At 35.8% G+C, this 14,213-nt stretch overlaps 1 protein-coding gene and 1 pseudogene across 3 annotated transcripts in view; both read right to left on the reverse strand.

Moving 5' to 3' along the window:
• CUL3 (cullin 3) overlaps positions 1-14,213 on the reverse strand; it is a 94,846-nt gene that overhangs the window by 24,819 nt on the left and 55,814 nt on the right. For 2 of the 3 annotated variants that reach the window (XM_032857346.1, XM_032857347.1), the window contains 5 exons: positions 7,977-8,137; positions 6,865-6,979; positions 4,777-5,005; positions 1,331-1,476; positions 402-578 (listed from right to left, as the gene is read on the reverse strand). In XM_032857346.1, coding sequence (XP_032713237.1) covers positions 402-578; positions 1,331-1,476; positions 4,777-5,005; positions 6,865-6,979; positions 7,977-8,137 — 828 coding nt within the window. Of the gene's footprint in view, positions 1-401; positions 579-1,330; positions 1,477-4,776; positions 5,006-6,864; positions 6,980-7,976; positions 8,138-10,849; positions 10,855-14,213 lie in introns of those variants that run through there. The other variant, XM_032857348.1, reaches the window with a different exon arrangement.
• On the reverse strand, positions 9,361-10,343 carry LOC116867620 (annotated as a pseudogene).

Here is a 14,213-nt window from a genome sequence, read left to right on the forward strand (position 1 = left end):
TCCTTCACATTCTTGGCATCCAAGTACTATTGTTTGATACGTAACTCCCAGAACCAGATGACTGCAAGCAACATTCCATGCTGATAGTTGTCTTCTAGTTCCCTGTTATCTCTATAGCATATCAAACCCTCACAGTCCATAGACTGTTGAACAATTGTGGCTGTGTAGCTGTTTGGTTCTGATGTAAATTATACATTAAGTGAAATGTCCAAATACTTTTAACCATTTCAGATACCTTAAACAATCCTTTTCAAACATCACAGCACACATTTAAAGCACAGCAAAGGAAGAGGCTTTATTTCATACCTACAACATGTCCTATTTTTGTATTTCCTAATTTTATATACTATTTTAAATCTACAAATAAAACGTAATGTGTTGTCAAATGCTTTACTACTTACCCCTTTGACTCCCTTCTTCAGCTTATCATCAATAAATAATGAGAGGTATTCAGGGGACCTGGAGTTGAGGTTGAGAAAATACTCAAAGTCACCCGCAATAGTTTGTTTAAAGAGCCGGTCATTATTGAACGATTCCTGGAGGAAGCGATCAAACCTACTCTTCAGATCCAATAAGCCCTTCCAAATAGAAACAAAGAAATTCAGGATACATTATATAATAATTTTCTTTTTATAAACAATACACTTACAATCAGGTATGTTTATCTAATCTTGCTGGTAATAAATGGGTGATTTCGGTGTTAAACTTATAGGTTCTGTATTATTATTTTCAAGACTTTATCTAAGCCCATATTAAACATGTCAGCAATCCATTTTCCATTTATGTATTACTCTACTGAAGATGAACTAAAGAACCTCTGTGCTATTTCCCCACAACCTTCTTTGTCTTGATTGAATGAGTAAAGCCTTAAAAAATCAGCTTTAAAAAGCAATTATTTAAATTGAAACATGAAAAACTTGAGGCATAATTTATTCATAGTACTGCTTGAAAACACAACATTTTCAAACAGAAAGTATTTAACTGAAAACAGTTACTTTTTTCTCATACCCCAAAGTACAGGAACACTTTACTTTTACAATGTACAGGAACAGCATACAAAAAAGTAGTGATTTTCATTCCTGAAACAATTTAAACAAGGTCTTCATCAAACAGGTTAATGAATGGAAATTAGCAGTTTGGTTCCCTGATATAAAGATACATACTTGGCAAAATCCTAAAATATTTAGGATAATTACATATACTACATTTTTCCATTGGGAAAATTAGAGTAAAAAATACAAAATACAGCTTAGGAAAAGTAAACTTCTTATTAGCATGTGTCAAAATTATTTTATCACAAACTTAAGGAAAATCTTCTGTATTCGCTTACCTGGATATAGTCAACAGGATTCTTTCCTTCGCCTTCCTCAGAAACAAGGGCTTTACCTTGCTCCCTCAAATAGGAACTCATACACTCACACATTGTTTTCAAGCCATTTGGCACACGACTAAATAACTTGTACATGCAAGCAAGGTCTGCAATCAGAAAGAACATACAAACTGACTACATTAAGAATTAAGAAAAAAATGTGAATCTGTTTATTCTGACTTATAAATTTAAAGAAGCTTACTTTTTAACTTTTCACTACTTGCTGATCATGTAAAAAATTACCAAAAACACCCAGCAAAATAGACAAAAGGAAAAAAATTAGGCTAAAGATTATTGCAACTTATGAAATACAGCTTTCAGATAAGATGCTTTGAGGGCATCAATATGTCTGAAAACATTTTACTTTACATGGAAGACGCCCATACAGCGTAATAAAAAAGCCACACAAAAAAATGAAAACTGCAGCTTTGAGTTCTTACACAATTCTAATCTAAAGCCCAGTAATAATACACAATATCTATCAAAAGAATAATTTCAATTATTGTGTAACTAGTAGTCAACATAATAAAAACCAATTAAAAATCTTACAGATATTTTTGGGTATGTCTATCTCGAAGTTCAAACAACATGAGAATAAATAAAATAAAATATACTAGAATTTATTTCATTACACACCATGACAAAGTTTATATGAAACTTTTAGCAAATATTCCTATTCCTTAGTATTTTACTCAAAGCAATCCCTAGTATTTCCCAGGTGATTTCCTAGGCCAATACCTATATTTTAAAAAGTGGTTTATCTCACTATATTATTCTTATTTAGAATGAGTAATTCTGGATTCTGTCCATTTTTTCTATTATTTTTCACAATATTAAAATGTGGAGGTAAAATACTGCTTTCCTGTTATGTCTGCTGTTTCTCTGAAATAAGAACTTACCGAGACTGTGTCAAAACCGTACAATGATATAAAAAGCTTTATAATAGAGAACTTTTGAAAATGTAATTAGAATAGCAGTTTCTAGACTGGGGGCTGGGAATTTTTTTCTTGTAAAGTACCAGAGAGCAAATATTTTATAGACTTGTGGGCCGTATGGTCTTGGTTGCAACTACTTCAGTTTTGCCACTGTAACAAGAAAGAAGCCACAGATAACACAGAAATGAATGGGCAAGACTACGATCCCATAAAATTTTACTTAAGGACACTGATATCTAAAAATTCATTTAATTTTCATATGCAGTGAAGTATTATTCTTCTTTTGATTTTTCTGCCCCCTAACCAAACTAATGGTGGGCCACATTTGACAGAGAGGCTATAATTTACCTATACAGGTCTTCATTTTAACAGTTATTTAGAACTTAAAACTGAAGTTGCATATACTTAAAAAAAAAGTTAGATCCAAGCTTTACAAAAAGGGCTTCTAAAATTTGTTTCAGTGACTTTCAAAATATCAAACTGTATTAAAAGTAAGTGTTCAGCAATATATGTCCTAAAGTAAACTACATACAGCAAATCTTATAGTTTCACATTTGGCAAAAATTATAGCCCCCCAAAAGTAATTTTTTTTTAAAGATTTTATTTGAGAGAGAGAAAGAGTGCAAGCAGGAGCGGAGTCAGGGGCAGAGGGAGAGAATCTCAAGCAGACTCCACAGTGAGAACGGGAACTCAACGTGGGCTCGATCCCAGGACCCTGAGATCATGAATTAGCCGAAATCAAGAGTCAGGTGCTTAACTGACTGAGCCACCCAGGCATCCCAAGAAGGATCTTTTAAAAGGTGGGGCACCTGGGTGGCTCAGTGGGTTAAAGCCTCTGCCTTCAGCTCAGGTCATGATCCCAGGGTCCTGGGGTTGAGTCCCACCATCAGGCTCTCTGCTTGGTGAGGAGCCTGCTTCCTCCTCTCTCTCTGCCTGCCTCTCTGTGTACTTGTGATCTCTGTCAAATAAATAAATAAAATCTTTAAAAGAAAAAAAGGCAACATTGTCTGGTTTAATCAAACAAATTTACATACAACTTTCAGGAAGAAAGAAGTAGAAATATAAGCATTTCAAAACACAAAGCAAGGACTATACTAGAGGAAGCACAGAAAACAGCCTCCTTTCTCATCATCTTACTTTTCTCTCCTCTTACATCCCTCCTCCCCTTTATTTTTTTAAAGATTTTATTTATTTATTTAACAGACAGAGATCCCAAGTAGGTGGAGAGGCAGGCAGAGAGAGGAGGAAGCAGGCTCCCCACCGAGCAGAAAGCCCGATGTGGGGCTCGATCCCAGAACCCTGGGATCATGACCTGAGCCGAAGGGAGAGGCTTTAACCCACTGAGCCACCCAGGCGCCCCCTCCTCCCCTTTAAATTGTTCACTTAAAAATTGTTTTTCAGGGCGCCTGGGTGGCTCAGTGGGTTAAGCCTCTGCCTTCGGCTCAGGTCATGATCTCAGGGTCCTGGGATCGAGTCCCACATCGGGCTCTCTGCTCAGCAGGGAGCCTGCTTCCCTCTCTCTCTCTGCCTGCCTCTCTGTCTACTTGTGATCTTTCTCTGTCAAATAAATAAATAAAATCTTTAAAAAAAAAATTGTTTTTCATTCCCTGTCAAGCTCTTAACTTCAACAGGCAATATGTGTTTCTTTTATAAGAAGTAGCAAAATGCTGCTAACATATTACCTAAGAAGCAGGAAAATAGCATGAGTACCATGTTTGTTTATTTTTTAATAGCGTATCAGTAATTTCCAAAGTCATAGTTTTGAAGTAAAAATTCAGAAATTAAAAACAAGGACAATAGTGACTATTACTCTTTTACTTATAATTTCTCATAGGGAAATCATAAAATACTGTTTTTAGGAAAAAAAGGGTAAATACCCAATAAGAATAAATGCTACAGTTATCTCAAAACTGTGTACCTTTACTTTTATAAGGCAATTCTTCTTTCTCTGGAGTCTGTAACCTCAACGTTCCCAAAACCAATCTACTTAATCTATCTGAAATGTCACATGAAAGACATTATTTTTCCATTTCCAGCCCCCTTATCACAACTCCCTCCCAAAGGAAAGCCTACAGAAATTTTATGATTGGAATGTCACATTTAGAAGAATCACACACACACAAAAAAATCATATAGAGACTATGTCTCCTCATAGTCCTACTCTCTTGTACATAAAAAGGACAGGAATATTAGACCTCTGGGCTAAGAAAAACAAAAAAGTGAGGAGACTAAAATGAAAGATAGGAAAAAAGAGCCATTCAATTAACAAGAAACACCAAAAATCTTCATTAATAAAGTGTAAAGATTTACACTTAAACCTCATCAAAGTAACAACAGTTAATAAATTAATGACACACATAACTTTAAGACTAACATTTATAATCTATTTTAATTATAGGAAAAATTTTAAAAATTACTAAGAACCTGGCAGAATTATAAAGATTTAACTGTATTTCAATTGCTGACACTTACCTTCTGTCTTTCCATTTTTCAACATATGTACTAGCCCAGAATTTTCCATTTCTACTATGGTTTTCATGTGCTTGGAAATGAGCTCCCTCTCAACCACCTTTACTATTGGCTCTTCAGTTGATTTGTCAAGGCAGTGCATCACCCGTTCTATTTCTTCATTAATTCTAGCTTCTACTTTCTTTATATATACTGAAGCACTGTTTTCTGCTAAAAATTTTTGGCTTTCCATCTGCAAATAAAAAGCATGTTTTTTGCTTTTTTTTTTTTAAACAGAGAAGCAAAATGTGTTTCTCCTTTTAACTGGGTTTCTATAATATTTACCATAAGCCAAGCTAAATATCATAAGCACTATTAACATTTTATAGTTTATCATACATATCCACATAGTCTGAATTATATCCTTGAAAGCAATTATCACATTAAGAGACATCAATACATTATCCTTAAGCAGCGTTTTTTCAAACTTTGCCAATGTACTTCAAACAGCAGAAAAAGTAAGCACATGCCATTAAGGGTCAAAAGTATAGAATGAAGTATCTGACCCCAAATCAGAGTGGAAGTGTCTTTTTTGACTTGTTTTATGTATAACTAGAAAGATTCATCATGTTTATCATAGTTCTGCTCACATACTGCTAGTTACGTAAGTCCAACTTACTCCCAATCTCAAAGAAGTATGTGTGCACAAACACACTGAAGTTTGAGAAACAGAGTTTTTAAGTAACTCTTAATCTTGTCTGCTAACACCAGCCTTACAGAAGTTCCACTAAACTGTAAATGTTAATCCAAATTATCTTAACCTATATGACAGCAGGACTAATGAATATATCTAAAATTTACAAAACAGAAGACATCTTGATATAAACTATGTATAAAATTTAATAATACTTCCCACTTTCTTAACAAAAAGTAGTTTTAATCCTTGAAAATAAGTTTCTAAGGACATTAACACACCAAATAAAACTCTTGGTGAGACCATGTCTCCATTCACTGTTAAAAATAGTATGTATTATGTACATATGCACATTCATACACAGATCAGTGCAGCACATTTTGGAATCCTGACAATTAATCTTCTACTGGTACATCTACAACGTAATGAAGGAAATTAAAACAAATGTAAAGGTCAAAAATATTGTCAAATACATCTACCATTAGTTGCTGCATTACTAGAAAATATAGCCTGCCTCCTATAAAATTAATAGTTCATAAAGGAAGGTCCAGGCTCACCACTGCAGGCCACAAAGGTCTTCCTGATGTGCAACAAACTAATTAAAAAAAAAACAAAAGGGGGGGGGCAAGTCCATTCTTTATGTGTAAATGACACCAAAACCTGAGTTCCATCTTTATATACATCCAATGGCTCTTATGAATGACCTACGGAACTATTAAGAACTATTATAACTTTGTATTCATTCATTTTTTAAAAAGGCTACTACTGGGAGTAAAAACTTTCAGTATTCAGCTAAGTCTGTTTTAACACTATAAAGCTTATCCTACTGTAACAGGTTTTCAGGAGGATGCCTTTTTATCATTATCTTACTTACACTTACATTTTGTAATTTCACTACAAATTAGTATTAGTTTAAGTTCACTTTTAGCAATTTAGCTAGTTCTGGGTTGTTATACTGCAAAATTTCTAATTTCCTCATCAGTAGTCTTTAAAATATATATATATGCACTATGAGATCATGCACATTTCTGTACTTATTTTACTAGTAACTTAGTACTACCAAAAGCCTGAATAGTGAGACTTTATTAGTGATACACTGCCTGTGAATTTATGGTTTTATGGTAAATAATTTATAACATGTAAAGATAATAAAATATTATAGTTATTTCTAAGTTCATATGTTGTAACACATAATTTAAAAAATTGTGTATGTAACTCCAAACTCTTCCAATTTTTTTTCAATGGGTTTCTTCCCTGGAATGTGAGCATGGGGAGTAGGTGTCTGAAGGTATTTTCTGTACCTACCCTCCTTCTCAAACGGCCTCAGGAGAAAAGGGTCAAATGTTCAAATCAGTAACTACGTTCGGTTACTCTGAGAATATCTTAAAAGAGCACTTATTTATATCTACACTGATTACCTGAAAAAATTCTGCAGACATTTCCAAAAAAGGAGCCTCAAAATCTTCTTCATAGACGGATCGTCCTTCGAGACCTAAAATCATTAACATCTGGCAAGCATTTCTTATTGCGCCTCTGTCAAAAGAAGTTAAACCACCTGATAATCAAGTTATATTAAAGATTCAAGTAAAAAAAAAAAAAAGGCAAGAGATGTAGCTACAAAGACCTTAAGAAGATTTTTTTAAATCAAAGCGACCCAGCTCCCATAAACAACTCACTTATAACATAAGGATTTAGAGTAATTTTAATCCAAAAGCATATCTTGACTATAGAGCCATTTATCTCAAGTTGTCCTCATACTGTTAGAACGTTAAAATCTGAAAGAAAATGCACTTAAAATGTCTAAATATTTCTGTGCAGTTAAAAACACAGACTATAAAAAGACTATCAGAAAGTAGTAACGAGAGAAGGGAGGCTATATTGCTTGACACAGATACAATACCCAGCTACTCTGAGGCATTATCATTTTTTTTCTAATCTAATGGCTTTGAGGCAACCCTGTCCAAGCACCAAAGCTGAAATAAAAAGAATTTTACAAGTCTTCCTCTATTGCCCTGAGTGCAGACACATAGAGAAAGCAGTCTTCCATGCTTCAAGCCGTTCTAGCTGCAGTGTCACAAAAATGATACTGCAGCCATGCAAGAAGGGGAGACAACGTGACCTAACAGAAGGGGCCATGGGAGAGTTCTTTGGTCATCGTACATTATGTTCAACACTTTTCTTCAAATGTATTAAGAACGAAGGCTAGCCTAAAGCCTTTTAAAGAGAAAGACAAAGGGAACAAAAAATGTTATCACACAGTAAAAAAGAACAAAATGCCAGCATTAAAAAATACATGAAAAACCAAAAGGGAAGACTAATGGCTGATTTGTTTTTTTTAAAGTATATTAAATAAAAGCTCAGGATGGTCTCTTCTAATAATAGGTATGTGCTTTTAAGTTAAAATCTAGGTAACTTTATTAATTGTAAAAATGTTTTTGAGGATTTTCATTATGTCCTAGACAGTAAATCGGTTCTCAAGATATTAACCACTAAAAAAACCAAACACAAAAATATAAAAAGATGATTATACCGATCTACAACTTCTCCTTTCCGCTCTCTTGCAATCATGTCCAATAGTGTTTGTCGTAGGTGATCCCTAATACACCCATAACGTACAACTTGATCGCGAAAAATAATTAATCCCAAATTGTAGACATTCTCCACATTATTTTGTTGTACATATACACGGTCCTGCAGTGAAAACAAAATCATAGAAACATGAGCACAATTCCTGCAAACATAAAAATAATCATTGTGAGCTACAATACAGGAAATAAAATTCCAGAAGCAGCCCATTTTTCAGGTGAGAAACACTTCAAACTATTTTAAGCACCATGGAATTTTCTAGCACCTCCCAAATGAAGTAAAAGTCAATCTTTACAGTTTATAACTGTACAATTTACGAACAATTGGCTATAGGTGGTCACCCATTTAACCTGAAGAAAAAAGGTGCCAGGGAACCACCACATCCAGGGAAAGGCAGGTGAGCAGAAAACAGAGGAGAAAAGTAGACAGCAAGGTAGAAACATTTTCCTTTCTCTCCAGAGCCATACCATGCATGAACATGGTTCATACTTCCTTAAATACCGTACTTAAAGATCATATTCTATGAAGTAAAATTAAGAGCTGAATAAAATAAAGATCCATGTAACTTAAGCTGATTGCTTACTGGTAAATATTAAAAGGCTTTAATGCTTATAGTACAGCAGCATTGAGAATTACATAATTAGAACACCTCTAGTTATTGTCATTTCAAACAGATTCCTTGTAGTCCTCTTATTTTCAAGTTCTTGCCAACCCGATTACAGGTGTGTCTTCACTTTATAGAACACATAATTTTAGAATTATTCGCTATACAAGTCCTATTTTCTGCATTATTTGAAAATCCACATTTACACCAAAACACACTGGAATAAAACTATTAAGTTTTTATTTCACAAAAGGATTAGCAACAGAATTTCTTTCTGTTCTTAACCAGGATCTCTCTGGGCCTCAGTCTCAAAACTTCCAAAAATTATGAAACCATTGTGTGTTTGCTGGTACATAATACTAGCTTTCACCAGATTCTTAAAGGCATTTATGATCCCAAACCAGTTAAGAACCACTGCAAACTGTGATCCTGAAAGTTTCATAAGGAACACTGTTCTTACACGCAACACCAAGCAAAGCCAGCAGGTGAACATAAACAGAAGCTCAACTCTATCAGTGATGCAACCGAAATGGCACCGACCAACAAGGGCTAACTACATTCTCCCCTAGCACCATTCTCTTCATGTGACATCACTCCCACAACCTCCTCCATTCAGCTCCTCCAGGGCACACCCCTCCTGGCTACAAGGAAAGCCACTCTTTGATTAGTATCTTCGCTGCTCACATTTCTACATTCTGTATCATCTTGGCAGAAGCTCACATTTTTAAAATCGTGCAACTTCAATAGGCTCAGAATTTTCACAGATGACTCTGATAAACTTGTTTTTTAAATATGCTTTTGTTTTTTTCCCTTTGCATAAAACTAATGTGGTGGCGACATCTGGAGCCTGGGTCCTCTTCACGGAGACTCTGGTGTGGATCTTTACAAGAATTGGTGAGTTCCTGATAGGGAGACTTGGTGAACACAGTCTTTCCAGAGGGAGTGAGAGAGCTATAGGTCTTAGAAATGATACCAAAACTTGGCGAAGCTGCCCAGGGTGGCAGTGTAGCCCCTGGCTGAGGGGGAGCAGTCGTCAATACCACAGGCATCATCAGGAGCTTCTTGGGCATGGGTTGAGACGATGCCAGTACCTCTAAGGGCAAGGATGAGGTGTATACTAGCACAGAGCCACAGCAAGCCAATTGCCTTGCATGGGACAGTGGGGCGTTTGTTGATCTTGTTCCCCCATGGGGACCCTAGAAAGCTTAGACCAGGGTGATGGACCCTAGATAGCATTGGCTATTTCCTTGTAGCACATAATACCCAGACCAACGTATCCAGTCTAATGTCCGATGGCAACAAATGCCTTGAAACTGGTCTGCTTTTGCAGAGTTACTACCTTCAGAACCTCAGCCCTGAGGGATGACCCTAGGAAAAAGTCAATAATCTCATACTCCTTGATGGGCAGAAAGAAGAGAGATTTCCTCTAGGGATCTGATCCCCATGTCATTGACCAGACAGCCCAGCTTGGTGATGGGGATCCACTCCTTATCTGACCTTGCCCCTGAAAGCTCCACAGCCTTGGACTCAGCCCTAGCCCTGAGCAGAGGCTGCCAAATCCTGTGAGGAAGCTGTTACCATCTCCCATTCCAGAACCCATTGCTGGACACTCCAGCAGCACTGGGGTCATCCCCCATTTGGTGTTCTCTCTCCAATAAATTCTTAAGCTTTACGTGTCTACCTCAAAATCTTAAATTCTGTGTCTCCCCAACTACTTGGGGGGGAGCAACAGACAGAGAACCCAGAGGAGAGACAGTTTTTTTTTTTAATTTTGTTTATTTGTTTGATAGAAATATCATGAGTAGGCAGAGGGTGGGGGGAAGCAGGCTCCCTGCTGAGCAGAGAAGCCCAATCTGGGGTTCCATCCTAGGACCCTGAGATCATGACCTGAACCGAAGGCAGAGGCTTAACGCACTGAGCCACCCAGGCGCCCCGAGAGACAGAAAATCTTAAGCAGGCTCCCCGCTAAGCGCTGGGCCCAATACAGCTCTATCTCATGACCCTGAGATCACTACCTTAGCTGAAACCAAGAGTCGATGCCCAACCAACTGAGCCACCCAAGAGCTTCTGCCTTATTTTTCAGCATGAAACAGGATGCATACAATAAAAGCTGGCATAAATCTAAACATTTAAAAAGCACCAAGAATCTTGTTAAAAAATACTCTATTGCATAAATCATTTGTAAATTTGATGTTTACAGTTTTAAACAGTACCATATACAGTATCACTCTCACCCTAAATAATCAAAACTAGTAATTGGCTGCTTAACTGAACATAGGTGGTAAAAAGAGAAAAACAAATGTACATTCACATATTTGCATCTTAAAAATTTTAATTTAAAACATAATACATGTTCACTGAGCTATCAAGACTTTCTTCCATCTTTGAACAAGAATCCTGTGACTGGAGTTCAGTGTTCTTTCTTACATACACTCTCACCTCGTAGCAATTTTTCTACTTTGTTTCATTAAGATGGAGCATGAAAACTAGAGACATTTGTGAAGCAATCTGAATGTAAAATAGTCCTTCTAGATTATTACGATCCCTGCTTCATTCTTTTAAATTAACTCATATCTAATTCGAACGAATATTTATAGTGATTTGCCTTTGTCAAGTCTTTCTTAAACCTTCAATCTAGTTTACCAAAGAAAAAATTCTATCATTTTTAACACCATTTTATTGGTTTACAGGGTATTAAATTATGTATTAATAACAAGTACAACTGGCATAAACAGACTTGAAAATAAATACAACTGACTTAGTAAACACAACTGGTAAGAGCAAAATACAGAAAAGATACTGAAAGCAGTGAAACAGCAGCGACAGAATTCTGCATCAGGCTGTTTCATAGAATAGAATATACTGGTAATTCCAGCAAGCACTGCAAGTTCCAACTCTACTACATGCCTATGGGACTTGTAGGGTGTGTGGGCGTCAGATTTGTATCATATATAACGTATATATGACACTAGCAAGTTTAACCTCTTAGGAAACCAAATGTTCTTAAGACAGATGTCAAAAGAATTAGGTCAGATTGTACTGTTTTTGGTAAAAGGGCTACTACCTATAAGAATTACAGAACAAAAAGGCACATATAATGTAATCTTCAGAGTAAATTATGAATTTTAGAGTGGAATATTTTTAATGTTTCCCCCTTTTTTGGCTTTACTGCAGTGTGATTTATATGCCACTCATTTTAAGAGTACAGTTCAGTAATCTACAGTACATTTCTACAGTTGTCTAACAATGGCCACAATCTAGTTCTAGAACTATTTCCATCACCCCCAAAAATCCTTTGAGCCCATTTGTAGTCAATACCACTTCCAGCACCCCTGCTTTCTCTCTTTTTCTACAAATTTCTTTTTCTGGTCATTTAATATAATTGAATCGTATGTAACCTTTCCTGTGTGATTTTTCACCAAGCATAAAGTTGCGAGGTTCATAATGGTGTTAACATTTATCAATATTTCATTCCTTTGTAGTGCTGAATAGTACTCTATTGTATGGATATGCCACATTTAGTTCAACTGCTGATGGGTATTTGGGGCTGTGTCCAGTTTTTGTTTACTATGAACAATGTTGCTGTGAATGTTTGGGTACAATCCTTTGGTGGATATATGCTTTCATTTTTCTTTGGACAGAATTCTAGAAGTGGAAGTACCAGATCATACGGAAATTACTCAACTGTTTTCTAAAGTGGATGTGTCAGTTACAGCAGATTTTTGAATACAAAAATACTAGATGTGGTGTTAGGAATTCTTCATGTGAGCTCTGGCTGTACCATTAACCTTGGCTATGTGACTTTGAGCAAGTCATTTATCCTCTCTGGTCCTGGGCAACCCAAAGGGACGGTAAACATAATCTCTAAAACTCTAGTATTAAATTCCTTAGAATTATACTATTCCTTAGAAGGAGCTTAACTCTCTGATCAAAAATTAACATATATAAAGGATCAAGATATACTTCACTATCACTTTTTCACTTTCTATTTTTGTTGCCAGTCTCCCTCTTTCCAATCCTAAGCACAGTGATGTAGGTGAATCTATAACCCCTTGGCTGATAGTGCTGTCTAGCTCAAGTCCTCTGGCAAAAAGACAGAAAAAGGGTTGGTTGCAACTGATGAATTCCTCATCTATATTCTGTATGGGGAGAAACAATGCTTTAGTAAAGGAAGCCAGGTATGATGGGAACAGGTGGTTAGAGTGTTTGAGTAGGGCAGACAACATTCAAATCCATGGAAGATTACTGGAGACAAAAGAAATACAGATGTAGTATAAGATCTAAACCTTTGTCTTTTAATGTGAGACTCTCAAGGTATATATAATGAATGCAATTAAATGACATATAATATTAAGAAAACCTGTTACCCCTAAGATTTGAGAGTACCAATAAATGGACAAGAGAAAACCCACAAAATATGTGTGGCTATTTAAACTAGTAATAATAGTTATTTATATTAAATGTTAGATATGTATGACTAATTACCACCAAGCAAAATAAAAAATATACATGCATATACTAAAGTGTTTATATGTACATATGTTAAACAGAAATGCACACACAATAAACCTGTGATCTGCACATGATATATATTAAAATATTTACTAAATAAACATGCTGAATCTTCTATTTCTTGCTTACTGGTATTATCAGAAGGAATACAGCCTGTGGGTACACAACAGCATTTTCCTAATAGATTCCAACAGGAAAAAAAAATAAGTGGCTGGGGTGCCTGGCTGGCTCAGTCGGTGAACGTGTGACTCCTGATCTTGGGGTTATAGGTTTGAGCCCAACACTGGGTTTACAGATTACTTTAAAAATATAATAAAATAAAATCTTAAAAAAATAAGTGGCTGAATTTATAGAATACAATAATGTAGTTCTAATTATTTAAATCACCATAGGGCTTTTATTGTGTATATGTTTCTAGGTGAATATTTAATTTAAAAAGATCTAAAATCCCACCTCTAGTTAAACTCTAGCTAAAAGAACACAACCTCAACGTAAGGACAAGATGAAATCATCCCAAAAGAGAGAAAAAATATTAAAGAATAACCTAAAAGCAGTATTTTAATTTCAGGCTTTTAAACCAAAATATAGTTTGTATGAGTCCAACATTAGTCACTTATCTATTGAAGAAAGCTAAGCAGAGACAGAAAGTTGGTGGCTGCTTCTATTTGCCTTTTTAAGAGAAAATACACCACTTTAAATGTATAATGTTCTAAAAAACACGTCTGAAAGCTGAATGTCTGAGTCAAACATTAGATTTACTAAAGGGATAGGAGTTTCACCGCTACAGAGATAAACTGTATTTTCAATCTCTATTTATGGTTCTCTCAGGGGTTGCTATTCCTAGGTCAAGCAAACCTACAACAAGCAATCTTCTTCACAAGCTAGATGAACCCAGAGATGAGGAGGAGTAACTAAGGATGGGACTAACTCATTGGCCCTGTTTTCACAAACCTGGGGAAAAGCCAGACTGCTTTTGTACCTGCAACCCAACTGCTACCCAACACGCTACCTTACAATGCTACCCCACTTATTTCCACCCCTAGTCTTGAAAGAATACTTTTGTAA

Source organism: Lontra canadensis, unplaced genomic scaffold, assembly GCF_010015895.1.
Source record: "Lontra canadensis isolate GAN:19392208 unplaced genomic scaffold, GSC_riverotter_1.0 scaffold13, whole genome shotgun sequence".
NCBI lineage: Eukaryota > Metazoa > Chordata > Mammalia > Carnivora > Mustelidae > Lontra > Lontra canadensis.